This window comes from Columba livia, chromosome 29 (assembly GCF_036013475.1).
Source record: "Columba livia isolate bColLiv1 breed racing homer chromosome 29, bColLiv1.pat.W.v2, whole genome shotgun sequence".
Classification (NCBI taxonomy): Eukaryota; Metazoa; Chordata; class Aves; order Columbiformes; family Columbidae; genus Columba; species Columba livia.
Genome location: NC_088630.1, coordinates 1098258 through 1125087, shown reverse-complemented (window position 1 = coordinate 1125087; position 26830 = coordinate 1098258). Strand labels below are relative to the sequence as shown.

Genomic DNA, 26830 nt, shown 5'->3' with positions numbered 1-26830 from the left:
GCCTCATCCCCCATCTCCCAGTCCCCTCACTGGTGTCCTGTGTGCAGTGTCCCAGTTCCCCTCCCGGTGTTCCAGTCCCCGGTGTCCCCTTGCCACCCGGGCCCTATCTCCCCTCATCTCTCAGTGCCCCCATAGTGCCCCATTCACCCCAGTGTGTCCCAGTCCTTCCCAGTGTCCCTCAAGTGTCCTGGTCCCCAGTATCCCTGTTCCCACTGTCCCGGTCCCCTCAGCTGTCCCAATTCCTGGTGTCCCGGTCCAACTAGTGTCCCCTCAGTGTCTCTGTTCCCAGTGTCCGGGTCTCTCCTGGGTATCCCAGTCACTGGTGTCCCTTGAGTGATTTTGTCCCCAGTATCCACTGTCCCCATGTCCTTCGGGTGTCCCCGTCCCTGGTGTCCTGGTGCCCTCGGGATGTCCTGGTGCACATGATTGTCCCCATTCCTGGTGTCCCAAGGTGTCCCAATGAGCCGATGCCCCTGGAGTGCCCTTGTGTCCCAATCCCTGATGTCCCCATCCCTCCAGAGTGTCCCAGTGCATCTCAGTCCCAGACATCCTGGTCCCTCTGGTGTCTCCCAGTGTCCCTCGAGTGTCCCGGTCCCTGATGTCCAGCTCCCCTCGGGATGTCCCGGTGTTCCCGGGGTGTCCCAGTCCCTGATGTCGTTGTGTTCCCGGTGTGTCCCAGTCCCTCATGTCCTTGTGTCCCCGGTGTGTCCCAGTCCCTCATGTCCTTGTGCCCCCGGTGTGTCCTAGTCTCTGATGTCCTTGTGTCCCTGGGGTTCCCCTGTCCCTGATGTCCCGGTGCTCCCGGGGTGTCCCAGTCCCTGATGTCCTTGTGTCCCCGGAGTTCCCCGGTCCCTGATGTCTCACTCCCCCCAGAATGTCCCTCTCCCCCCGGGATGTCCCCGCTCCCCGTGCCCCCGTCCCTCTCCGGTGCGGTGCCGGTGCCCGTCGGGGCTCTGGCTCCTCCCCGGTGAGTCACGGCGGGGCGGGGCGGCCCGGGCCCCCCCCGGGCACTTTCCGAGGGGACTCGGGAGCGGGAGGCAGCGCCGAGCCCGGCCAGCCCCGCTCCGCCATGGCCCCGGCCCCCCCGCGCCGCCCCCGGGCCCGGCCGCTGCCGCCGGTGCTGCTGCCGGTGCTGCTGCCGGTGCTGCTGCCGGTCGCTGCGTTCAACCTGGAGGCGTCGCGGCCCGTCGCCTTCCGCGGGGCCCCCGGGTCCCTCTTCGGCTTCGCGTTGGACTTTTACCTGCCCGAACCCCGCAGGTACCGGGAACGGCACCGGGAACGGCACCGGGAACGGGACGGGGCGGGAGCGGCCCCGGGAACTGGGCAGGGGACAAGAACCGGGGACACGGGGAGCGGGATGGGGAACGGGGAACGGGCGGGACCGGGAGCGGCCCCGGGAGCGGCCCCCGGAGCGGGGCGGGGAACGGGAACCGGGAGCGGGGCGGGATAACGGGAATGGGGCAGCGGGAACCGGGAATGGGAAACCGGGACGGACGGAAGGACGGGAACGGGACACCGGGGCGGGAACCGGGGGAGCGGGGCGGGATAACGGGAATGGGGCAGCGGGAAATGGAAATGGGAAACCGGGACGAACGGACGGGAACGGGACACGGGGGCGGGACGGGGAAATGGGAACCGGGAATGGGAAGCAGGAACGGGGACTGGGGCAGGATAACGGGAACGGGGCGGGACCGGGGGGCTCCGGCGGGGCCGGGGGCACCGGGCGGGGACTCAACCCCGTTCCCGGCTCCGGTTCCGACCCCCCCGCCCCGCTCCGGCCCCCGCCGGGGGTCCCGGGGCCCCGTTGCCCCCGGCCGGAGCGTTTCCTGTAACCGGAGCCGGGAGCTGCCCCGGGGGGCGGTGGAGGCTCCGGGGGAACCCAGGCGTCCGGGTACGGCCCTACTCCCCCCTCCGCCCACGCGTGACCCGCGCCCAGGGGAAGACCCAGGCGTCCCGGGCATGCTGGGTCCCCCAATCCAAGACACGGAAGGGGTGTCCCCGGCCCCTCTGCACCCACCATCCCCCGGATCCTGGGTGCTCCTGGGTGTTGTCCCCCCCCCGGAAGGGGTCACCCCGGCCCGGCCCCATGGGCTGGGACAGAGGGGCCCGTGGGGGTCACACAAAGGTGTGTCGTCCCCCCCCCAGGACACCCCCACCTCCTGGGTGCCCTGGGGTGACAGCCACCGTGTTCCCACGGGGACAGCCCCCACCCTGAGCATCCCCTGACCCCCCCACAGCGTCAGCATCCTGGTGGGTGCCCCCAAGGCCAACACGAGCCAGCCCAATGTCACCCAGGGGGGGGCCGTGTACCACTGCCCCTGGCCCCCCACTGGCGACTGCACCCCCATCGACTTCGACCACATCGGTACGGGGACACCGGGAGGACAGGGACACGGGTGGGGATGGGATGCCCTGGGCATGATGACAGGGTGGGGACGAGGACACCGGGGGGGGGACAGAACCCCATTGGGCATGGGGACAGAATGGGGACACGGCGGGGACAGGGACACAGGCGAGGACAGGACCCCCACGCACGGGGAAAGGAACAAGGACACGGGTGGGGATGGGACCCCCTTGGGCAGGAGGGGGATGAGGACACATGTGGGGACAAGACCCCCCAGGCCTGGGGACAGACACTGTGTGGGGACAGGGATGGGCACGACCGGGGACCGGGCCCCCAGCACCCATAGGACCCCAGTAGCCCCCCACGGGCCCCCCCAGCCCCACGTCATCATCCCCCATGGCCACGTGTCCCCTCCCATGGCCTTGTCCCTGCAACCAGGCGCTTGTCCCGCCTGGTTAATGATCAACCCGGAATGGGGGGGTATACACATTAACCACGGGGGGGGTCCCATGGGTGCTGCAGCAGCAGGTGCCAGTGACCCCTGGTGTCCCCCCACACACAGGGACCCGCACCCACGACTTTGGGGGTAACAGCACCGAGACCCCCGACCCCGTGGAGTTCAAGTCCCTGCAGTGGTTCGGGGCCACCGTGCGGGCGCATAACGGCTCCATCCTGGTACGGGGGGACACGGGGGATAACGGGGGGGGCAGGGGGTGTGTGCTCGTCCCCTGTGACCCCCCCTTGTCCCCCTCCCAGGCCTGTGCCCCCCTGTACAGCTGGAGCCCCCCCAAGGAGGACGGGGGGGGCCAGGAGCCGGTGGGCACCTGTTTCCTCTCCATTGGCAACTTCTCCAAGTTCGTGGAATACGCGCCTTGTCGTTCAGGTGGGACCCCCCCGTGCCCCCCCCAGGCCCCCCTGGCACCCATGGGTGGCACCACTGGACATCCCCCCCCCGGCTGGTACCCAGGGGTGTCACCTCCATAACCCCCATCAGCACCAATGGGCCCCCCACCCTGACACCTTGGGGGGGGTGATATCCCCATCAGCACCCATGGGCCCCCCCAGACTGACACCCTGGGGGGGTGTGACACCCCCATAACCCCCATCAGCACCCATGGGTCCCCACAACTGCCCCCCCCTGTCCCCACAGCCTCCCTCATGAGCACCCAAGGCCCCCCCAGCCTGACACCCTGGGGAGGGGGGACACCCCCATAACACCCATCGGCACCAATGGGCCCCCCCCAACCTGACACCCCCATCAGCACCAATGGGTCCCCCCACCCTGACACCCTGGGTGGGGGGGTGAGACCCCTATAACCCCCTTCAGCACCCATAGACCCCCCCCAACCGCCCCCCATCTCCCCACAGACCTGAACTCTGCAGCCGGGCAGGGATATTGCCAGGGGGGGTTCAGCGCCGAGTTCACCCAGGTGGGGGCACAGGGGGAGACATGGGGGGGACAAGGGGACATGGGGGGGGGCGTGGGGATGGGGGAGCAGGACCCATAGGGCTGGGCGAGGTTGGGGGGCAGGGATATGGGGGTAGTGGGGTGGGGGGGTCTATTGGGGGTTATGAGGTGGGGGGGTCTCCAGGGGTCTGGGGTCATATAGGGGATGTGGGGGGTCCCTATGGGTGCCCCAGGCTCAGGCCCCCCCCGGGTCTCTCTGCAGACGGGACGGGTGCTCCTGGGGGGGCCCGGCAGCTACTTCTGGCAAGGTGAGACCCCTGTCCCCGGGTCCCTGTGTCCCCCTGTCCCTGTGTCCCCCTGTCCCTGTGTCCCCCTGTCCATGTGTCCCCGTGTCCTTATGTCCCTGTGTCCCTGTCCCTGTGTCTCTGTCCCTGCCCATCCCAGTGTCCCTGTGTCCCTGTCCCCCTGTCCCTGCCTGTCCCTTTTTGTCCATGCCCATCCCTGTCCCCCTGCCCATCCCTGTCCCTTCTTGTCCCTGTCCCTGCCCAACCCTGTCCCCGCCTGTCCTTAAACACCCCTACCTGTCCCTACCTGTCCCTACCTGTCCCTGCCTGTCCCTGCCTGTCCCTACCTGTCCCTGTCCCTCTGCCTGCCCACAGTCCCTGCATGACAGACCCCCCGGGTTCTGCCCCCCCCCCCCCGGTTCTGGACCCCCCCCTGGGTTCTGGACCCCCCCTCGTGTTCTGGCCCCCGTGCTGAGCCCCCGTCCCCAGGGCAGGTGATGTCGGCCACGCAGGAGCAGATCGCGGCCTCCAGCTACCCCGAGTATTTCATCCAGGAGGTGGCCGGGCAGCTGCAGACGCGCCAGGCGGCCCCCACGCACGATGACAGCTACATGGGTCTGGGGACACGGACAGTGGGGGTGTGGGGACATGGGGACACGGGGGACACAGGCATGGGGTCATAAGGGACATGGGCATGGGGACCTGGGGGGACAGGGGCATGGGGGCGTGGGGACACGTGGACACAGACAAGGGGATACGGGGACTCAGGAATGCGGACCTGGGGGGACAAGGGCATGGGGACATAGGGGCATGGGGACATAGGGGCATGGGGACATGGGAATGTGGGGACATGGGAGGACAGGGGCATGCGGACATGAGGACATGAGAGGACAGGGGCATGGGATCATAAGGGACATGGGCATGGGGACATAGGGACATGGGGACACAGACAAGGGGACGTGGGGTACATGGGAATGGGGACGTGGGAGGACAGGGGCATGGGGTCATAAGGGACATGGGCATGGGGACATGGGGCACTAGGTCAGGGACGTGGGGGGACAGAGACAGGGGCATGGGCACATGGACAAGGGGACATGGGAACATGGGCATGGGGACATGAGGGGACAGGGGATGTGGGACATGGGGGGACAGGGGACATGGGGCATGGGGGACATGAGGACACAGGGGTCATGGGGACAAGGGGGATGTGAGGACACAGGAGATGGGGACGTGGGAGTACAAGGGCATGGGGACAGGGTGACATCAGTGGCATGGGTGACAATGCAGGTGACACCTCTCCCCCCCTCTCAGGCTACTCAGTGGCAGTTGGTGAGTTCAGCGGGGACACGACACAAGGTGGGTGTCACCAGGGTGCTGGGGGGTGACATGGGGGTGTCACAGTCCCCCCGCCTGGGGACATCCCTGACGGGGTCACTTTGTCCCTTGTAGACTTCGTGGCTGGTGTCCCCAAGGGCAACCTCACCTATGGCTACGTAAGGCTGTGGGGACAGGGACACTGGGGGACGGGGACATGGGGGACAGGGGACACGGGGGTACAAGGGACATGGGGGACACGGGGGGGACAGGGGACATGGGGGCACAGGGGCACGTGGGACACGGAGGAATAGGAGATGTGGGGACAGGGGCTGGGGGGACATGGAGGAATAGGGGACGTGGGGACAGGGGATGGGGGGATGTGGGGGCACAGGGGACATGAGGGGACACAGGTAGGTATGGGGGACATGTCTGGGGGGACAGGGGACACTGGGGGGCCTGGCTGCCCGGGTGCCGTGGCTGCAACTGCAGTGTCCCCCTCTGTGTCCCCATGTCCCCAGGTCACCATCCTCAATGGCACCAACATGAGATCTCTCTACAACTTCTCGGGAGAGCAGGTGGGCATGGGGGGGGCGGCTCTTTTAGGGTCCCCATACAGGGTGTGGGGCACCCATCGGAGGTGGGGGGCACCTATATTTATTGGGAACACCCACAGAGAATGGGGGGCCCCACAGAGGGTGGGGGGCACCCATTGAAGGTGGGGGGCACCATATTTATTGGGAGCACCCACAGTGGGTGGGGGGCATCCATGCAGGATGGGGGGCACCCATATTTATTGGGAGCACCCGCAGAGGATGGGGGGGCCCCACAGAGGGTGGGGGGCACCCACTGAGGGTGGGGGTGCCCCCCTTCACCCCACGCCGCCCCCCCAGATGGCAGCATATTTCGGCTACGCGGTGGCAGCCACTGATGTGAACAACGATGGGTGAGTGTGTCCCCCCCCAGCCCCCATCAGGCACCCATGGGTGCCCCCCTGCACCCCAGGGCTTCACAAGGGGGGTGCTGATTATCTCCCCCCCCCCCGCCCCCAGGCTGACGGACTTGCTGGTGGGGGCCCCCCTGTTCATGGCGCGCAGCGGGGGGGGCCGGGTGCAGGAGGTGGGCAGGGTGTACCTGTACCTGCAGCGGGGGGGGGACACCCCACCCCCCGACCCCCCCGGCATGGCCCCCGCCCCCACCATGGAGCTCACGGGGACCCAGGAGTTCGGGCGTTTCGGCAGCGCCATCGCCCCCCTGGGTGACATTGACCTTGACGGGTTCAACGGTGGGTGCTGGGGGGCACTGGGGGGGTGACATGGTGGTATGGGGGGGCACAGGGGTGTTTGGAGAGGGGGAGAATAGGGGGGTCCCTGAGCTATAGAGTGACATGGGGGGGCACAGAGGTGCATGGGGGGTCCCTGGGCTACAGGGTGACATGGGAGGGTATGGGGGGGCACAGGGGGTTTGGGGTGGGGGGACATGGGGGTGTCCTTGGGCTATAGGGTGACACAGGGGGAGCACAGAGGGGAATGGGGGGTTCCTGGGCTATAGGGTGATATGGGTGGGTACAGGGGGGGCACAGGAGGGTTTGGGGAGGGGGAGGGGGGGGTCTCTGGGCTATAGGGTGACATGGGGGGCACAGGAGGGTTAGGGAGGGGGATCAGGGGGGTTCCCTGGGCTATAGGGTGACATGTGGGGGCACATGGAGGTTCGGGGGGGCCATGTCCCTTGTGCCCCCCCTTCACGGAGCATCTTGTCGCAGATGTGGCGGTGGGGGCCCCCCTGGGCGTGGAGGGCCAGCAGGGGGCAGTTTACATCTACCGCGGGGGGGCCACGGGGCTGCACCCAGAACCTGCCCAGCAGCTGCGGGGACACTGGGGCCCCCGGCGTCACCCCGACTTCTTCGGAGCCGCCCTGCGCGGGGACACCGACCTGGACGGCAACGGCTACCCGGGTAAGGGGGGGACAGCCTGGAGAGCTGAGTGGGGAATGAAATAGAACAAGGGCAAGTGCAGAGTCTTGAATCTGGGCAGGAACAACCCCAGGTTCCAGTGTAAGTTGGGAATGAGCTGTTGGAGCTGTGAAAAGGGAGCTGGGGGTCCTGGGGACAGCAGGGTGACCATGAGCCAGCACTGGCCCTTGTGGCCAGGAAGCCAATGGGACCTGGGGGGGGTTAGAAGGGGGGGTCTGTAGGTCAGAGAGGTTCTCCTGCCCCTCTGCTCTGCCCTTGAGAAAAGGGATTAGTTCAGATACTATCAAGATATACTTGGGGAACATACATATATATATATATATATATATATATATATATATATATATATATATATATATATATATACATACAGCCATAGCACCCTGAGAATGCCTGATCTCGGAAGCTAAGCAGGGTCGGGCCCGGTCAGTACTTGGATGGGAGACCAGCTGGGAATCCCGGGTGCTGTGGGCTGAGCCAGCACTGGCCCTTGTGGCCAGGAAGCCAATGGGACCTGGGGGGGGTTAGAAGGGGGGGGTCAGTAGGTCAGAGAGGTTCTCCTGCCCCTCTGCTCTGCCCTGGGGAGACCACACCTGGAATATTGTGGCCACCCAGCCCCAAATGTCCCCCATCCATTGACACCCCATCCCTTGTCCCCACAGATCTCCTGGTGGGCGCATTCGGGGAGGACACGGCCGTGGTGTATAGGTGGGTGCCACCAGTGGGGGGGGATGTCCCCGGGGTGTCCCCCCCATCCCTGACGCGCTGTCCCCAGGGGTCGCCCCATCGTCCACGCCAGCGCCGCGCTCAGCGTCTTCCCCACCATGTTCAACCCTGAGGAACGCGGCTGCGTCCTGGAAGCCACCGGCCACCACGTCCCCTGGTGGGTGACACTGTGGGGGACGCAGCCGTGGGGGTTCCTGGGCGGGGGGACCGCAGGTGGGAGGGGTTGGGGACACCCAAGGTGTCCCCAGGGTCTCCAAGGGCCGCCAAGGGGTCAGGTGGGGGCTTGGGGATGGGAGGGACACTGGGGGGGGACATTATTGGCGGGGAACGAAATGGCTGGGGACACTGGGGGGGGCTCTGGGGGTCCTGGGTCTGCAGGGGGACACTGGGGGCCACTTGGGGTTTCCCAGGGACATGGGGACACTGAGGGGGACATGGGGGTGGCACAGTGGGCTTGGGGACAACCCAGGGGACACAGGGGCATTGAGGGAGGTGGCCTGGGGGTAGCAAGGGGTCACGGGTGGGCTTGGGGACATTGGGAGACACCATTGGGGGGGGTGCCAGGGAGGGTCCCTGAGGAAAGGTGGGGACCTGGTGGTGACACACACCCAGGGGTGTTGGGGACAATTAGGGTTGGAGCGGGGACACCGGGAGGGGGATGGGGGGTCCCATGTGTGCCCCCCCGTGTGTCCTCCCCCCAGCATCAACGTCAGCTTCTGCCTCAACGCCTCGGGGCGTCACCTCCCGAGCTCCATCGGTGAGTTATGGCTGCCCGGGGGGACAAGTGACATGGAGGGGGGGGACACCCACATCAGGGCCACCTGACACGGGTGTGTTTGTGTCCCCCCCCCCCCCAAAACAAAGGTTTTTCAGTGGAGCTGAGTGTGGACACGGCCAAGCCCGGGGGGGGGCGGCGGGCGCTGTTCCTGCGGGGGGGGCAGCCCACCCGCACCCTCACCCTGCCCGTCCCCAACGTCCCCAACGTCCCCAACGGCGCTGGCACCCGTTGCCGCACGCTGCCCGTGTTCCTGCGGGTATGCCGGGATCAGGGGGGTGGGATGGGACACCCCCGTCCCCGGTTTGTCACCGTGTGTCCCCCCACCCCGCAGAACGAGTCGGAGTTCAGGGACAAGCTGTCGCCCATTGCCGTGGGGCTGAGCTTCGCCCTGGACCCCCATGCGCCCCCCGACGCCCACGGGCTGCACCCGGTGCTGGCGGCGCAGACCCGCACCCGCCTGGAGGCCAAGGTGACGGTCACCCCATCACCCTGTTACCCCGTCACCCCATCACCCCTTTCACCCCCTGGCCACCTGCTGTCCCCTGCATCAGCCGTTATTCCCTATCACCCATTGTCACTGCGCCACCCACTGCCCCTGTGTCACCCATTGTCCCCTGCATCACTCAGTGTCCCCATGTCCCCCCTGTCCCCCCTGTCCCCATGTCCCCCATCACCCTCATGTCCCCCATCATCCCCATGCCCCACATCGTCCCCATGTCTCCATGACCTCCTGTCCCCCCATCACCCTCATGTCCCCCATCACCCTCATGTCCCCCATCACCCTCATGTCCCCCATTGTCCCCATGACCCCATGTCCCTCCTGTCCCCCCGTCCTCATGTCCCCTATCAATCCCATGTCCCCATGTCCCCCTGTCCCACATCATCCCCATGTCCCCCTGTCCTTCTGTCCCCCATCACCCCCCTGTCCCCATGTTCCCCCTGTCCCCATGTCCCACATCACCCCCATGTCCCCATCACCTGCGTGTCCTCATGCCCCCATGTCCCTGTGTCTCCCCCCTTGCCCTTGTGCCCCTATCAGCCCAATGTCCCCCAACACCCCCACGTCCCCCTGTGTCCCCATCATGTCCCCATGTCCCCAGGCTCACATCCAGCTGGACTGCGGGGAGGACAACATCTGCGTGCCCGACCTGCAGCTGGAGGCGTCTGCGTAAGGGGGGGGGACAAAGGGGACAAGTGGGTTCGAGGGTCCCAGGAAGTGGCCCGGGGGGGCGGGTCTGGGTGTCCCGGGTGGGTCTGGGGACACGGGGGACCCTGGCGCAGGGTGACTGTGACACAGTGTCCCCCCCCGTCAGGGACCGTCGCGCCGTGTACCTGGGGGACCGCAACAGCTTGAACTTGACCTTCAATGCCCGCAACCAGGGCGAGGGGGGGGCATACGAGGCCGAGCTGCACGTGCGGCCCCCCCCAAACGCGCAGTACACGGGGGTGCTGCACCCGCACGGGGTGGGTGCGGGGGGGTCCCTGGGGTGTCCCTGGGGGTGTCACTGGGTATTGGGGAGGTCACGGGGTGTCCTCTGCTCCGGGGGCTTCAGAGGGTCCCTGGGGGTGTCTCTGGGTGCTGGGGGGGTCAGGGGGTGCTCCCTGCTGCAGGGTGGGATCAGGGGGTCTATGGGGGGGTCCCTGGGTATTGGGAGGGGGGGGGGTCAGGGGGTGTCTCCTGTTCTAGATGGGGTCAGGGGGTCCCTGGGGGTGTCCCTCGGTATTGGGGGGGTCATGAGGTGTCCCCCACTCTGGGGTGGGGGGGTGTGGGGTGCCTGGGGATGCAGTGGGAGTCAGGAGAGTGTTGGGGAGACCCATGGGTGCCTGGGGGGGGTCAGTGGGTGCCCCCCAGATATGGGATGAGGTGCATCTGGGTGTCTCCTGAATATACGGGGGTGTCCCTGGGAGGGGGGTGCCTGTGGCTCCCCCCAACCCCTGCGGGTCCCAGCACCCCTGACACCCCCCCCGTGCCCCCCCAGAACTTCTCAGCACTGAGCTGTGAGCTGGGGGGGGGCAACGGCTCCAGCCCCCTCATCTGCGACCTGGGCAACCCCATGAAGGCGGGGGCCAGTGTAAGTGGGGGGGACACGGTGGGAGGGGCAGGGGGTGCGGGGGGGGCCGATCTGACCCCCCCATTCTGCCCACAGATCTGGGGGGGGCTGCGTTTCACCATCCCCCAGCTGAGTGACAGCAGCAAGAGCGTCCGGTTCGAGCTGCAGATCCGCAGGTGGGGGGGGCACACATGGGGGGGTCTCCAAAATCGGGGGGAGGGTCCCAAAAATGAGGGTGTCCCCTTGGGGATGGGTTGGGGAGGGTCACACTGGGGGGGCTCAGATTTGGAGTGTCCCCAAGGGGTGTGTCCCCAATCCCAGTGGGGGTGTGTCCCCAATCCCAGTGGGGTGGTGTCCCCAATCCCTTTGGGGGTGTCCCCAATCCCTTTGGGGGTGTCCCCATTCCCAGTGGGGGTGTCTCCAATCCCAGTGGGGTGTCCCCAGTCCTGAGGTGGTGTCCCTGTTCCAAGTGGGGGTGTCCCCAATCCCAGTGGGGGGGGGGTGTCCCCAATCCCTTTGGGGGCGTCCCCAATTCCAAGGGGTGCCATCATTCCCAGTGTGGATGCCCCCGTTCCCAGTTGGGGTGTCCCCATTCCCACAGGGGGTATCCCCATTCCCAATGTGGGTGTCCCCAATCCCAAGGGGGTGCCCCCATTCCCAGTGGGGGTGTCCCCATTCCCACTGGGGATATCCCCATCCCGGGGCGGGGGGGTTAATGCCATGACCCCCCCGTTACACGGCAGCAAGAACGCCAACAACTCGCAGAGCGCGGTGGTGCCGGTGCCGCTGGAGGTGCGCGCGGCCACGCGCCTCTCGGTCTTCGGGTGAGTGTCACCCTGGGGACACGGGGGGACACGGGGGGGGACACGGGGCCATGGGCCCTGCCTGACCCCCCCCGCGGTGTCCCCAACCTCAGGGTGTCCCGGCCTGACGTTGTCACCATCCCCGAGGGGGTGTGGGCATCTGAGCGGCCACCGCAGCGGCTGCAGGACCTGGGGCCACCCGTGGAGCACGTCTATGAGGTGGGGGTGTCCCCAACACCGGGGGGTCCCTGTCCCCAGCACCAGGGTCCCTGTGTCCCCAGCACCAGGGGTGTCCCTGTCCCCAACACTGGGGTCCCTGTGTCCCCAGCACCAGGGGTGTCCCTGTCTCCAACACCAGGGGTGTTCTTGTCCCCAACACTGGGGTCCCTGTGTCCCCAACACTGGGGTCCCTCTGTCCCCAACACTGGGGTCCCTCTGTCACCAACACTGGGGGTGTCCCTGTCCCCAGCACTGGGGACCCTCTGTCCCCAACACTGGGGTCCTTGTGTCCCCAAGACTGGGGGTGTCCCTGTGTCCCCAACCCTAGGGTCCCTGTGTCCCCAACACTGGGGGTGTCCCTGTCCCCACCACTGTGGTCCCTGTGTCCCAAACCCCAGGGTCCCCATGTCCCTGTCCCTATGTCTGTCCCATGTCCCAACCCTGGGCATCCCCATGTCCCCAAAACCAGGGGTGCCCATGTCCCCAAGCGCACATTTGCCCGTGGGTCCCCAAAACCCCAGGGGTGCTCCTGTCCCCAATCCTGGGGGTCCCCATATCCCTGACCCCAAGTGTTCCCGTGTCCCCACACCATGGGTGACCCTCCAATGTCCCATGTCCCCTCCCTGGTACCACCAGGTGGTGAACGAGGGTCCCAGCGCCATCAGCCATGGGACCCTGGAGCTGAGCTGTCCCCTGAGCCACCGTGGCCACCCGCTGCTCTACGTCATCGGCCACTCGGGTCCCCGCAACTGCTCCGCCAGCCACCCCATGGACAGCCTGCGCCTGGCGGTGGGGACACGGGGGACACTGGGGACATCGGGTGGCACTGGGAGATGGGGCACTGGGGGTACTAGAGGGGGCTGGGGACACTGGGTGGCACTGGGGACATTGGGTGGCACTGGCTGATAGAGGACTGGGGGCCACTGGGTAGCACTGGGGATATTGAGAGGCACTGGGGACATTCGGGGACATTGGGTGGCACTGGGAGATGGGGCACTGGGGGTACTAGAGGGGGCTGGGGACACTGGATGGCACTGGGGACACTGGGTGGCGCTGGCTGATAGAGGGCTGGGGGCCACTGGGTGGCACTGGGGATATTAGGTGACGCTGGGGACATTGGGTGACACTGGGAGATGGGGCTCTGGGGGACACCGGGGTACTGGAGGGTGGTGGGGACATTGGGTGACACCAGGAAATGGGGCACTGGGGGTACTGGGTGCACCAGGTGGCACCAAGGCAGGTGACACTGGGTGACATGAGCAACACTGGGAGGGCTAGGGGACACCGATAGGGGACACGGGTGGCACAGGGAGGTGGTGGGGAGGGAGGACAGCAGTGGGTGCCAGGGTTGTCCCCAGAGCTGTCCCCCCCTACAGGAGCAGAGCCCGGAGTCCCACGTCCTGCAGCGCAGGGACACAGGGGACACCGTCACGAGGGACACGAGGGACACGAGGGACACATGGGGCAGTGTCCCCCCCACAGCCCCCCACACCCTGGTCAGTGCCTTCCTCTCTCCATGTGCCCTCTTGTCTCTGTCCCCACTTGTGCCCATGTCACCCCTCCCCATGTCCCCTACTGTCTCGGTCCCACCCTGTGACACCCCCAGGCTGGCACATGCCTCCCCAGGGGTGCTGTCCCCAGGGGTGGGTGCTGTCCCCACCCAAGGCAGGTGACACACGGGGGGTGGGATGTCCCTGCTGCAGGTGATGGGGGGGGTCACCCCACTTTGGGTGACCCTACTGTGAGTGACAGCTGGGGCCAGTGTCCCCATGATGGGTGACATTGAGGGGGTGTCCCCACTATGGGTGACCCCTGGGGCTGCTGTCCCCGCTGTGGGTGACATGGGGGGGTGTCCCCACTATGGATGACATGGGTGTACCCCCTATGGATTACATGGGTGTCCCCACTATGGGTGACATGGGGGAATATCCTCACTATGGGTGACCCCTGGGGCTGCTGTCCCCGCTGTGGGTGACACAGGGGGGTGTCCCAGCTATGGGTGACACCTGGGGCTGCTGTCCCCACTGTGGGTGACACAGTGGTGACATGGGGGTGACACAGGGGTGCCCCGAGGCCGAGTGTTTCCGGCTGAGCTGCCCCATGGGGGGGCTGGACAAGCAGCAGCGGGTGACCCTGCGCCTGGACCTGCGCCTGCGCGCCCCCCCCCCCCGCCAGGTGAGACCCCCTGGGACCCCATAGAACCCCTGGGACCCCGCGGGACCCCCCCCACCCCAACTAGTCCCCAGAATCCTGCCCCCGCCCCCCCCAGGGACCCCTTGTACCCCAGTCCCCCAGGGTGGGGGTGCCCTTGTCCCCCGTGGGGGGGGGCTCAGTGTGGGGGGGGTTGGTGGGTCCCCTGGCACCCTGGGGTCCCACATGGGTGCAGGTGCCCACAGTCCTCTGTGGGTGTCCATGGGTGTTTTGGGGTGTCTGTGGGTGTTTTGGGGTGTCCAGGGGTGTCTGTGGGTGTTGGGGGGTGTCTGGAGGTGTTTGGGGGTGTCTGAGGTTGTTTGTGGGTGTCCGTGGGTGTTTAGGGATGTCTATGGGTGTCTGTGAGTGTTTGTGGGAGTCCATGGGTGTTTGGGGGTGTCTGGAGGTGTCCATGGGTGTTTGTTGGTGTCCATGGGTGTCTGGAGTTGCCCTGGGGGTGTTTGGGGGTGTCCATAGGTGCCCCACAGGTGTCAGTGGGTGCATTGTGGGTGTCCTGTGGATGCTTGTGGGTGCCCATGGGTGTCAATGGGTGTCTGCGTGCACCCATGGGTGCTGCAGTGCTGACACTGGTGTCCATGCCCACCCGTGGGTGCTGACGCTGGTGTCCATGCCCACCCGTGGGTGCCATGGCACTGACACCATGTCCATGCCCACCCGTGGGTGCCGTGGCACTGACACCATGTCCATGCCCACCCGTGGGTGCCGTGGCACTGATACCATGTCCCTGTGCACCCGTGGGTGCCATGGCACTGACACCATGTCCATGCCCACCCGTGGGTGCCATGGCACTGACACTGGTGTCCATTTGCACCCGTGGGTGCCGTGGCACTGACACCATGTCCATGCGCACCCGTGGGTGCTGTGGCACTGACACCATGTCCATGCCCACCCGTGGGTGCCGTGGCACTGACACCATGTCCATGCGCACCTGTGGGTGCCATGGCACTGACACCATGTCCATGCCCACCCGTGGGTGCCGTGGCACTGACACCATGTCCATGCCCACCCGTGGGTGCCGTGGCACTGACACCATGTCCATGCCCACCCGTGGGTGCAGGCGCAGGCGCGGGCGCAGTCCCTGCGCTGCGAGGCCGAGTTCCGGGTGCTGCGGCTGCCGTACCGAGTGCGTCCCCAGCACTACCCCCGGCAGCGGCTGCAGGTGACACGGGGGGGACACACCGGGGGACATCGGGGCGGGGGGTGTCTCCCGAGGGCGCTGGGGGACGCTGGGGGTGCCACTGGGGGTGACACTGTGGGTGGCAGGTGGTGACGGGGTGGTGGGCGCAGGATGACACTGGGTGACACTGTGACACTGTGACAGGTGGTGACGGGGCTGCAGTAAGTGCAGGGTGACAGTAGGTGACACTGCATGATACTGGGTGACACTGTGGGGTGCAGGGTGGCACTGGGTGACACTGGGTGACACTGTGACCCCGTGACAGGTGGTAACGGGAGTGCGGTGGGTATACGGTGACACTGGGTGACACTGTGACACTGTGACAAGTGGAGACGGGGCTGCAGTAGGTGCAGGGTGACACTGTGGGGCGCTGGGTGACCCTGTGTGACACTAGGTGACTCTAGGTAACACTGGGTGACTGTGAGTGACACTGTGACAGGTGGTGACGGGGCTGCAGTGGGCTCAGGGTGACACTGTGACTCCGTGACAGGTGGTGACGGGGTTGCAGTGGGCACCAGGTGACACTAGGTGACGCTGGGTGACACTGTGGGGCACAGGGTAGCACTGGGTGGCACTGGGTGACACTGTGGGACACTGGGTGACCCTGGGTGACACTGTGATCCCATGGCAGGTGGTGACGGGGCTGCAGTGGGCGCAGGGTGACCCCACCGGTGTCCCCGTGTGGGTCGTGGTGCTGTCGGTGCTGCTGGGGCTGCTGCTGCTGGCCCTGCTGTGCTATGGACTCTATAAGGTGGGTCTGGGGGCTTCGGGGGGGGCATTTTGGGGACCATGAGGGTGCAGGGGACAGTGGGGGCATGGGGACACGAGGGCACAGGGGACATGGGAGGGGAAAAAGGGACACGGGTGGCACAGGAGACACGGGTGGCACAGGGGACGGGGTGGCACAGGGGATGGAGGGCATGAGGTCCATGAGAAGGGAAAGGGGACACGTGGGGACACAGGGGACACTATGGGGGACTTGAGTGTCCCCCGGGGGGTGACACGGCCCCTGTGTCCCCCCCAGCTCGGCTTCTTCAAGCGCTCGGGCCCCTACGGCACCGCCATGGAGAAGGCGCAGCTGAAGCCACAGGCGGCCTCCGAGGCCTGAGCGTCACCGTGTCACCGGTGTCACCCTGTCACCCGTGTCACTGGGCACCAGGGACCTCCAGCTGGGGACTGTCACACCGGGCGGTCCTGGAACCACCAGGACGGGTGTCACTGGTACAGGGGTGACACCGAGCCAGGCACCGACCCCTTGGACACTGCTCGGGTGACAACCTGCACGGGGCATTGTCACCGGGACACCGTGGGGACAGCGCCGTGCTTGGACCCCGGGCAGCATGGGGACACTCAGGACACCGGTGGGGTGACAACACCGTCACCAAGCCAGGAACTGCCGTGCTGTCACCGTCACTGTCACTGCGCCGGAACAAGACCTGGGGACAGATGTGTCTGGTGGCACCTTGTCGTGGTGTCACCCGCCTGCGGTGTCACCTGGTTGTGGCGTCACTTGGGTGCCTAGTGTCACCCCCATCGCGGTGTCACCTGGTTATGGCATCACTTGGGCACCTGGTGTCACCTCATATCACGGTGTCACCCAGTCGCGGTGTCACCCGCTTGTGGCGTCACCTGGTTGTGGTGCCTCCTGGCCGCAGCGTCACCCGGACACTTGGTGTCACCCCCATCGCGGTGTCACCCGGTCGCGTTGTCACCCGGTTGTGGCGTCACCTGGTCGCGGCGTCACTTAGGCACCTGGTGTCACCTCATATCATGGTGTCACCCCATCGCGGTGTCACCCCATCGCGGTGTCACCCCCATCGCGGTGTCACCCGCCCGCGGTGTCACCCGGCGTGTGCTGCACTGCCCGTGTCCCCCCCGCGGGCACCTCACTTTGCACTGACCCCGCGCCCAAAGGTTTTGGTTTTTCTTGGGGGGGGACACACACACACACCCACACAGCGCCCCCTATTGTCCCCAGGGTGCCCCCGGGTGTCCCCAGGGTGTCCCCGGGCTGCGGGGGGTGATTGCACTAGCGCGGGGGGGGGCGGCTTCGGTTTGTATTTAATTCGGGGGGAGGGGGCGACCTCAGGGCCCCCCCTCAATAAATGTGTCCGACCCAGAGCAGTGTGAGGGACACGGGGGAGCGGGTGGGAGGGAACACGGGTGGGGACACACACGGGGGGGACACGGTTGAGCGCCCCCGGTGTCCGGTGACACCATTAGCGGGTCATTAGCAGCCGGGACGCGTCGGGCATCAATAATTCATCCCCCCCCCGGAGATGCGGGGGGGGCCCTGCACCCATAGAACAGCTGCGCAGCACCCACAGACCCCCCCACGGACCCACAGACCCCGCACATGGACCCACAGACCCCCCCATGGACCCATAGACTCCCCTGCACCCACAGTCCCCCCCACGGACCCATAGACCCCGCACATGGACCCACAGACCCCCCCATGGACCCACAGACCCCCCCATGGACCCACAGACTCCCCCATGGACCCATAGACTCCCCTGCACCCACAGACCCCCCCGCACCCACAGACCCCCCACGGACCCACAGACCCCTCCACCTGCCCCCAAAGACCCGGGTGGGGAGGGTGCAAAGTGGGGGTGACACACACGGGGTGGGGGGACACGGGGGTGTTACGGTTCTAACCAGAGGCACCCACGGGGGACCAGCCCCACCCGGATGCCTGGGTTCCTCCCCACCCCACTCCCCCCACCCGGACGCCGGGGTTCCTCCCTCCCCCCCACCCTGCGCCTGGGGCGCGCGTGGGCGGGGCGTGGGGAGCCCGTTCCCGCGGCAACCGCCCGCCCCCGCCCACGCGTGTCCCGACATGTGCGTGTCCCCGCCCGCCGGCGCGCCTGCGCAGAACCGCGCGTGGAGCGGGGGGGGACGCGCGTGGAGCGGGGACACGTGAGCGAGCGCGGACACGGGTGGGAGGAATTGGGGGCGGGGGGGGGGGAGAATATGGGAGACACGCGTGGCCGGGGGGACACGCGTGTGACGTGAATCTCCCGCTCCCCATGCATGTCCCCCCCCCCCCACCCCGCGCCTGCCCCACTTCTGCGCGGCGCCATTGGCTGCGCTGAGCGCGGAGAGGGGGGGGGACACGCGGGGGTGGGGGGGGACACATTGCGGGGGGGGACACGCGGGGACAGCGCCACCCCACAGGTAACACCGCAACCCCCGGGGGTGGAGTGAACGGGAACGGGGGTGAACGGGAACCGGGGGGTGAAGGGGAACAGGGGGGGGGGGTCTGACCGTGTGTCCCCCCGCCAGGGGCGATGCTGCGGCCGCTGGGGCCGCCCCCCCACCCCAGGCCCCCGGCCGCTCCTGCTGCCCGAAGCCGCCGCCGCTGCCCTGCGGCTGCTGCCGCCGCTGCCCGCGGTGAGTGGGGGGGAACACGGGGGGGGGACACGCGGTGACACTGCGGGGACATTGGGGGGTGCGGGGGGGGGGGGGGGCGCACAGGCCGGTGCGGAGAGGAAGCCCCGCCCCCTCCCGGCCGCCGTACCGGGACCCCCCCCTCCCCATGTCGCCCCCCCCCCCCGCCCCGGCAGCAACGGGACGCGCTGGGGTAAGGGGAGATGGGGGGGGGACACTGAAATCCACCCGCGGATGGGGGGGTGGGGCGGGTGGAGTCGGTCCCCCGGGTTTGGGTGGGGGAGATTTCGGAGGCGCTGTGGAATGGGGAGGGGGGGGCACATGGTGCAGCTGCCTGCCCCCCCCCCACCCCGGCACAAACAGCCGGGACACGGCCCTCCCCCCCCAGCACCCATTGCACCCTCACAGCACTCCATAGCACTCACTGCACCCCCCCCGCACCCACAGCTCCCCCCCAGCACCACAACTCCCCCCCCAGAACCCACTGCACCCCCCCCAGCACCCACAGCTCCCCCCCAGCACCCACAGCTCCCCCCCAGCACCCACTGCACCCCCCCAGCACCCACAACTCCCCCCGAGCACCCACTGCACCCCCCCCCAGCACCCACAACTCCCCCCGAGCACCCACTGCACCCCCCCCAGCACCCCCAGCACCCCCCCCCAGCACCCCCAGCACCCACAGCCCCCCTAGCACCCACAGCCCCCCTAGCACCCACAGCCCCCCCAGCACCCACTGCACCCCCCAGCACCCACAGCCCCCCTAGCACCCACAGCACCCCCCAGCACCCACAGCCCCCCCTAGCACCCACAGCTCCCCCCCCAGCACCCACTGCACCCCCCAGCACCCACAGCCCCCCCAGCACCCACAGCCCCCCTAGAACCCACAGCTCCCCTAGCACCCACAGCTCCCCCCCAGCACCCACTGCACCCCCAGCACCCACAGCCCCCCTAGCACCCACAGCTCCCCCCCAGCACCCCACTGCACCCCCCAGCACCCACAGCCCCCCCAGCACCCACTGCACCCCCCAGCACACACAGCCCCCCGCAGCACCACAGCCCCCACTGCACCCCCAGTACCACAGCCCCCCCCAGCACCCACCTCACCGTGCGCCCCCAGCACCGGGGATGCCCCGGGCGGGGGGGGTTGGGGGGCCGTGCGGGTGCTGTTCCCCCCGCAGCCTGTGACCCCCCCATCCCGTGCCGCAGATGGAGCCGCTGACGAAGGTGCTGGGGGGGGCGCGCTGGCCAAGCCCCGGCGCCCCGTGATCGCCTGCAGCGTCTGCCAGATCCGCTTCAACTCCCAGGTGGGACCCCCCAACAGGACCCCCCCAGACTGCCAGGACCCTCCAAGGACTCCCCCAGGACCCCCCAGACTGCCGGGGTCCCCCCAACACCTGAGACCCCCCCGAACAACCAGGACCCCTCCCCAGACCACCTGGGAACCCCCAGACATGTGGGACCCCCCCAAACACCCGAGACCCCCCAGGACCAGCTCAGACACCTGGACCCCCCCTTACCTGGGACCCTCCCAGCACCTGGGACGCCCCCGCTCACCTGGGACACCCCCAGGACCCCCACAGACACCCAGGACCCCCCAGACACCCGGACCCCCTCAGAGTCCCCCCAGCACCTGGGACCCCCTCCCCCCACCTGGGACCCCCTGGTACCCCCACAGACACCCAGGACCCCCCCAAACACCCGGACCCCCCAAACACCCTGGACTTCCCCTGTGCACTCTGGACCCCCCCCAGGTGTCTGAGACCCCCCCCAGCACTAGGACCCCCCCAAACACCTGGGACCCCCCCCACCACCCCAATATCCGCATGTCCCCCCCACCAGATTCTGCCCTGGTTTGGGGGACCATGTGCTCAGGTGTCCATGTCCCCAGGAGTGGGGGTCCCCAGGGTGACACTTGTCCCCAGGCTTCAGGGTCCCCAAACTTGGGGGTCCCCAGGGTGCGGGTCTGTGGGGTCTCATGTCCCCAAGGGTGGGGGTCCCCAGGGTGTCCCATGTTCCCAGGGTGGGGGTCTCGAGGGTGACATTTGTCCCGAGGCTTCAGGGTCCCCAAATTTGGGGGTCCCCAGGGTGCGGGTCTGTGGGGTCCCATGTCCCCAAGGGTGGGGGTCCCCAGGGTGTCCCATGTCCCCAGGGGTGGGGGTCTCCAGGGTGACACTTGTCCCCAGACTTCAGGGTTGCCAAACTTGGGGGTCCTCATTGTGTCCCATGTCCCCACGGGGACATAGTGACTCTTGTCCCCAGGTTGGGTGTCCCAGGGTGTCCCATGTCCCCAAGGGTGGGGATCCCCAGGGTGTCCCATGTCCCCAGGGGTGGGTGGGGGGGTCCACGAGGTGCCACATTCTGGGTGACCTGGTCCCCAGAGGGGGGTCTGTGGGGTGCAGTGGGGTCCCCAAGGGGGTGTTGCAGTGTCCCCAAGGGGGTGACACACTGTCCCCCTGTCCCCCAGAGCCAGGCGGCTGCTCACTACCAGGGGAACCGCCACGCGCGGCGCCTCAAGGGGCTGGAGGCCGCCCGGGCCCGCCGGGGGGGGGACAGCGGGGACCCCCCCCGAGCCCCCCGCGTCCACAGACACGCCTGAGCGCACAGGTGGGTCCCCACAGCCCCCCAAGTGTCCCTGTGACACCCCTGGGTCCCCAACACACCCCAGGGTGGCCCCATGTGTCCCTGCGACACCCCCGGACACCTGGGTCCCCCCGTGGAGCCTGGGGTGTCCCCACATGTCCCTGTGACACCCCTGGGTCCCCAACACACCCCAGGGTGGCCCCATGTGTCCCTACGACGCCCCTGGACACCTGGGTCCCCCCGTGGAGCCTGGGGTGTCCCCACATGTCCCTGTGACACCCCCGGACACCTGGGTCCCTCACACACCCAAGGGTGTCCCCATGTGTCCCTGTGACATCCCTGGACACCTGGATCCCTCACATACCCTGGGGTGTCCCCCACGTGTCCCTGTGACACCCCCTGGACACCTGGGTCCCCCCATGGACTCTGGGGTGTCCCCACATGTCCCTGTGACACCCCCGGACACCTGGGTCCCTCACACAACCCTGGGGTGTCCCATGTGTCCCCCACGACTCCCCTGGGTCCCCCCCCTGAATCCTGGGGTGTCCCCAAGTGTCCCCATGAGACTTCTAGGTCCCCCCACACCCTGGGGTGTCCCCATGTGTCCCTATGACACCCCCCGGACACCTGGGTCCCTCACACACCCTGGGGTGTCCCCATGTGTCCCCATTGCACCGCTGGGTCCCCCCACACTCTGGGGTGTCCCCATGTGTCCCCATGACACCCCAGGGTCCCCACACACCCTGGGGTGTCCCCACATGTCCCTATGACACCCCCGGACACCTGGGTCCCCCACACACCCTGGGGTGTCCCCATGTGTCCCCATTGCACCGCTGGGTCCACCCCCACCCTGGGGTGTCCCCATGTGCCCCCATGACACCCCTGGGTCCCCCCACCCTGGGGTGTCCCCATGTGTCCCTATGACACCCCCGGACGCCTGGGGTCCCCCCACACCCCCTGGGGTGTCCCCATGTGTCCCCATGACACCCCTGGGTCCCCACACACCCTGGGGTGTCCCCATGTGTCCCTATGACACCCCTGGGTCCCCCCACCCTGTGGTGTCCCCATGTGTCCCTATGACACCCCCGGACACCTGGGTCCCCACACACCCTGGGGTGTCCCCATGTGTCCCCATGACACCCCAGGGTCCACACACACCCTGGGTGTCCCCATGTGTCCCTATGACACCCCCGGACGCCTGGGTCCCCCCACACCCCCTGGGCGGGGGTCCCTGTGCATCCCACTGACCCCCATAATTTGCAGGCGAGCAGCCCCCGCCCGCCCCTGCCCCCGCGCCCCCGGGTCCCCCTCGCCCCCCACTGTGCCCGCCCAGGGCGCGGAGCCGGCGGGGGGGGCGCAGGGGGGGCCGGGGGGCGAGGAGGAGGAGGAGGAGAAGCCAAGGCCAAGCGGCTGCTGTACTGCGCGCTCTGCAAGGTGGCCGTCAACTCCCTGTCCCAGCTGGAGGCGCCACAACAAAGGTGGGGACATGGGGACACGGGGGACATGGGGGGGCTCAGGGACATGGGGGACACAGGGGACATGGGGATGCTGCAGGGTGGGGGGGGCTGGAGACATAGGGACACAGGGGAGACACAGGGACACTGTGGGGTCTGGGGACACGAGGGACATGGGGACACTGGAGGGCAGGCGGGTCTGGGGACATGGGGACACGGGACGTGGGGGTGACATGGGGACAATGGAGGAATGGGGTCTGGGACATAGGGACACAGCAGACATGGGGGACGCAGGGACACTGTGGGGCTCTGGGGACACGAGGGACATGGGGACATGAGGCACATGGGGACACAGGGGACATGGGGGTGACACAGGAACACTGTGGGGCCTGGGGACACGAGGGACATGGGGACACAGGGGACATGGGGGTGGCATGCGGACAATGGAGGGATGGGGGTCTGGGGACACAAGGGACATGGGGACATGAGGGACATGGGGACACAGCGGACATGGGGGGGACACGGGGACATTGTGGGACCTGGGACACGAGGGACATGGGGACATGGGGGTGACACAGGGACTCTGTGGGGCCTGGGGACACGAGGGACACGGGGACACAGGGGACATGGGGGTGACATGGGGGACTCTGGGGGGCTCGGGGACACTGGGGCAGAGGAGGGTCTGGGGGTGTTGGGGTCCCAGCTGTGGTTCCCCAGGCACGAAGCACAAGACGCTGGTGGAGGCGCGCAGCGGGCTGGGGCCCATCCGCGCCTCTTCCCGCGCCCGGGGGGGCCCGCGGGGACCCCCCCAGAGCCCCCCGAGCGCTCCTTCCACTGCCAGATCTGCAACGTGCGCCTCACTCCGAGCTGCAGCTCAAGCAGGTACCGGGGACCCCCAGACCCCCCTGGGGACCCCCAGGACAACCTGAGGGACCCCCCCAAACCTGCCCGGGACCCCCAGACACCCCTGGGACCCCCAGACACCTGAGGGACCCCCCAAATCCCCCCGGGACCCCCAGACACCCCAGGGACCCCCAAGACACCCCAGGGACCCCCAAACCCCTCCCGGGACCCCCAGACATGCAAGGGACCCCCCAAACCCCCCTGGGACCTCCAGACACCTGAGGGACCCCGTAAGCCCCCTGGGGACCCCCAGAGCCCCCTGGGAACCCCAGACACCCCAGGGATCCCCCAAACCCCCCTGGGGACCCTCAGACACCCCAGGGACCCCCCAAACCCCCCCTGGGGATCCCCAGACACCCCAGGGACCCCTCCAAGCCCCCCCGAGAATCCCAAACCCCCCTGGGAACACCGTACACCCCCAAACCATCATGGGGCCCCCAGACACCCTCCCAACCCTTCATGGGACCCCCCCCAAACCCTCCAGGACCCTCAAAACCCCCTGGGACACCCCAGACACCCCCCAAGCCCCCCAGACTCCCCCGGGATCCCCAAATCCCCTGGGACCCCCCAGACACCCCCCTAAACCCTCATGGGACCCCCCAAACCCTCCCAGGACCCTCAAAACCACCCGGGACCCCCAGACACCCCAGGGATCCCCAAATCCCCCTGGAACCCCCAGACATCCCCACAGACCCTCATGGGACCCCCCCCAAACCATCCTAAGACCCAGACCCCCCCCACCCCCGCCAAATGCTTTTGGGTAACCCCTCCAGCTCCACTTGACTCCCCTAATCTCTCCCCTACTCCCGGCTGCCTGGGTCTTCCCGGACGCCTGGGTCCCTTGACTGCCCCCACCTCCCCGGACGCCTGGGTCCCCTGACCCCCCCCTTGCCCCCCAGCACATCTCCAGCCGGCGGCACCGGGACGGGGTGGCCGGGAAGCCCAATCCCCTGCTGAGCCGCCACAAGAAGACCGCGGAGCCCCCCAGAGCTGGTATGGGGCTATAGGGTGGCGGGGTGCCCGAGGGTACCTATAGGGTGACTGGGGGTATCTCAGGGGGGTTGGCGGGGGGGCTGGGGGTATCTATAGAGTGCTTGGGGTTATCTATGGGGTGACAAGAGCATCTATAAGGTACCCAATATCTATAGGATGTTTGGGGGTATCTATAGGGTGCCGTGAAGGGACCCTGGAGACGGGGGGTCCTAACAAGTGGGGTATCCATAGGTTTGCTGGGGGTATCTTGGGGATATCCTGGGGGTATCTTATAGGGTTGCTGGAGTATCTTGGGGGTATCCTGGGGGTATCTTATAGGGTTGCTGGGGTATCTATGGGGTATGCTGGGGGTATCCATAGGGTTGCTGGGGTATCTTGGGGGTATGCTGGGGGTATCCATAGGGTTGCTGGGGTATCTTGGGGTATCCTGGCGGTATCCATATGTTGCTGGGGTATCTTGGGGTATCCTGGGGTATCTATAGGGTTGCTGGGGTATCTTGGGGTATCCTGGGGGTATCTTATAGGGTTGCTGGGGTATCTTGGGGGTATCCTGGGGGTATCTTATAGGGTTGCTGGGGTATCTTGGGGTATGCTAGGGGTATCTTATTAGGGTTGCTGAGGTATCTTGGGGTATCCTGGGGGTATCTACAGGGTTCCTGGGGGTGCCCCATGACACGATGGGGGTGGGATCTCGGGTGCCCCAGAGGGGGGTTGGTGGGACCTGGGAGTACCTGGGTTGGGGTCTCTGGGGGTGCCCCCCCTGACCCCCGTCTCCCCCCCCCAGGCCCCGCTGCCGTTCCCCAAGGAGCTGCCCAAGGCCCTGGCGGGGGGGGGGCTGCTGCCGCCCCCCTGGCCCTGGCAGCCGCCGCCGCCGCCATGGCTGCCCCCCGCTGGCCCTGCGCCCCCCGGACCCCCCCTCCTGCCCGGGCCCCCCCTGGCCCCCGCGCTGCTGCGCCCCGCACCCGGGCCCCTGCGCCCCGCACATGCCCCCCTGCTCTTCTCCCCATACTGACCCCCCTGGCAACCGTTGCCTGGCAACCGGGTACCCAGCAACCAGGCAAGTGGTACCTGGAAAGCATCACCCAGCAACTGTTGCCCGGCAACCAGTACCTGGCAACAGTCACCCAGCACCCCCCCGTCCCCCCAGTGCAACCTAGCAACTGTTGCCAGGCGACCGGCAGGGGCGGTTACCGAGCAACCATCCCAGAATGGTTCCCTGGCAACAGTTGCCCAGCAACCAGCCACCAATGGTACCCAGCGAAGGAACCCGGAAATCTGCCCGGCAACAGCATTGCCGTGGCAACGGTGGCAACGGTTACCTGGCAACAGGCCCCACCCACCCAGCAATGGTTACCTGGCAACACCCCCCCCCCCCACCTTGATGGTTCCCTGGTAACCTGCCTGACAACAGTTACCTGGCAGACAGGACTGGCAACGGTTGCCTGGCAACCAGGAGATGATGTTTACCCAGCAATGGTACCCAGCAGTGGTTGCCTGGCAACCACGTCAGCATCCCCACCTGACAGAGGGACCCAGCAATGGTCCCTAGCAACCGTTTCCTAGCAACCATATCCCAGCAACCGTGCTCGGCAACAGCCCCCGCACACCACCCCCACCCACCCCCCCCACCCCCCCGGCTGCTCCGGGGCTCAGTGACTATTTTTTAACTGGAATTGGATATTTGGCAGGATAATGATGAGTCCCCCCCATACCCCCCCGGCCCCACTGCACAACTCCGCGGGGGACGGGAACCCCCCCAGAGCCCAGGGTGGGATTGGGGGGTCCGGGGGGGGTCCCCAATGTTTTGTGTGTGTGTGTGTGTGCGTGTGTGTGTGTCCCCGGCACCTCAGGGGATCTGCTAAGCAATCAGTGATGGCTGAAGGGAGCCCGTCCCCCCTCCCGGCAGGGTGTCCCCCCCCAACCCCAGGGTGCCCCCCCAAGCCATGACCTCTTGCACTGAGGGCAGCAAGCCCCGCACACCCCCGGGAGGGGGACCCATTCTCCCCCCCCCAAACAAACCCAGGGCCCCCCCCCTCTTGGCCCAGCCATTGCAATAATGCGGGGGGATCCGGGGCACCCCCCACCCTGTAAATAGCGCCCCCCAGCCCCGTATTGCCCCACAACACCTTGTGCCCCCCCATCACTGTGCCCTCCCTTTAGTGCCCCCCACGATCACTGTGCCCCCCGCACTGAGCACTCCCATCACTGTGACCCCCCCTTTAT

At 67.5% G+C, this 26830-nt stretch overlaps 2 protein-coding genes and 1 pseudogene across 2 annotated transcripts; all 3 read left to right on the top strand.

Annotated features, from left to right (window-relative positions):
- The first annotated feature begins 996 nt into the window (after window positions 1-996).
- ITGA5 (integrin subunit alpha 5) lies at window positions 997-17406 on the top strand. The gene is made up of 30 exons (XM_065043536.1): window positions 997-1257; window positions 2238-2365; window positions 2907-3019; window positions 3101-3227; window positions 3713-3774; window positions 4015-4060; window positions 4526-4651; window positions 5348-5392; window positions 5486-5529; window positions 5872-5928; window positions 6244-6296; window positions 6403-6635; window positions 7113-7304; window positions 7985-8030; window positions 8098-8205; window positions 8750-8805; window positions 8913-9082; window positions 9158-9295; window positions 9927-9994; window positions 10140-10290; window positions 10806-10898; window positions 10974-11053; window positions 11621-11701; window positions 11794-11899; window positions 12536-12688; window positions 13276-13395; window positions 13961-14074; window positions 15168-15269; window positions 15919-16038; window positions 16312-17406. Exons 1-30 carry the CDS (start codon window positions 1070-1072, stop codon window positions 16393-16395), a joined length of 3204 nt encoding a protein of 1067 aa, XP_064899608.1. The 5' UTR covers window positions 997-1069; the 3' UTR covers window positions 16396-17406.
- Window positions 7688-7796, top strand: LOC135576711 (5S ribosomal RNA; annotated as a pseudogene).
- ZNF385A (zinc finger protein 385A) lies at window positions 17393-25796 on the top strand. The gene is given in 13 exon segments (XM_065043345.1): window positions 17393-17413; window positions 18573-18870; window positions 19884-19981; window positions 21142-21272; window positions 22521-22653; window positions 22656-22724; window positions 22726-22735; window positions 23429-23484; window positions 23487-23565; window positions 23568-23593; window positions 24514-24607; window positions 25392-25522; window positions 25524-25796. Coding segments are annotated over 13 exon segments (1242 nt in total). The 3' UTR covers window positions 25620-25796.
- Window positions 25797-26830: the final 1034 nt, after the last annotated feature.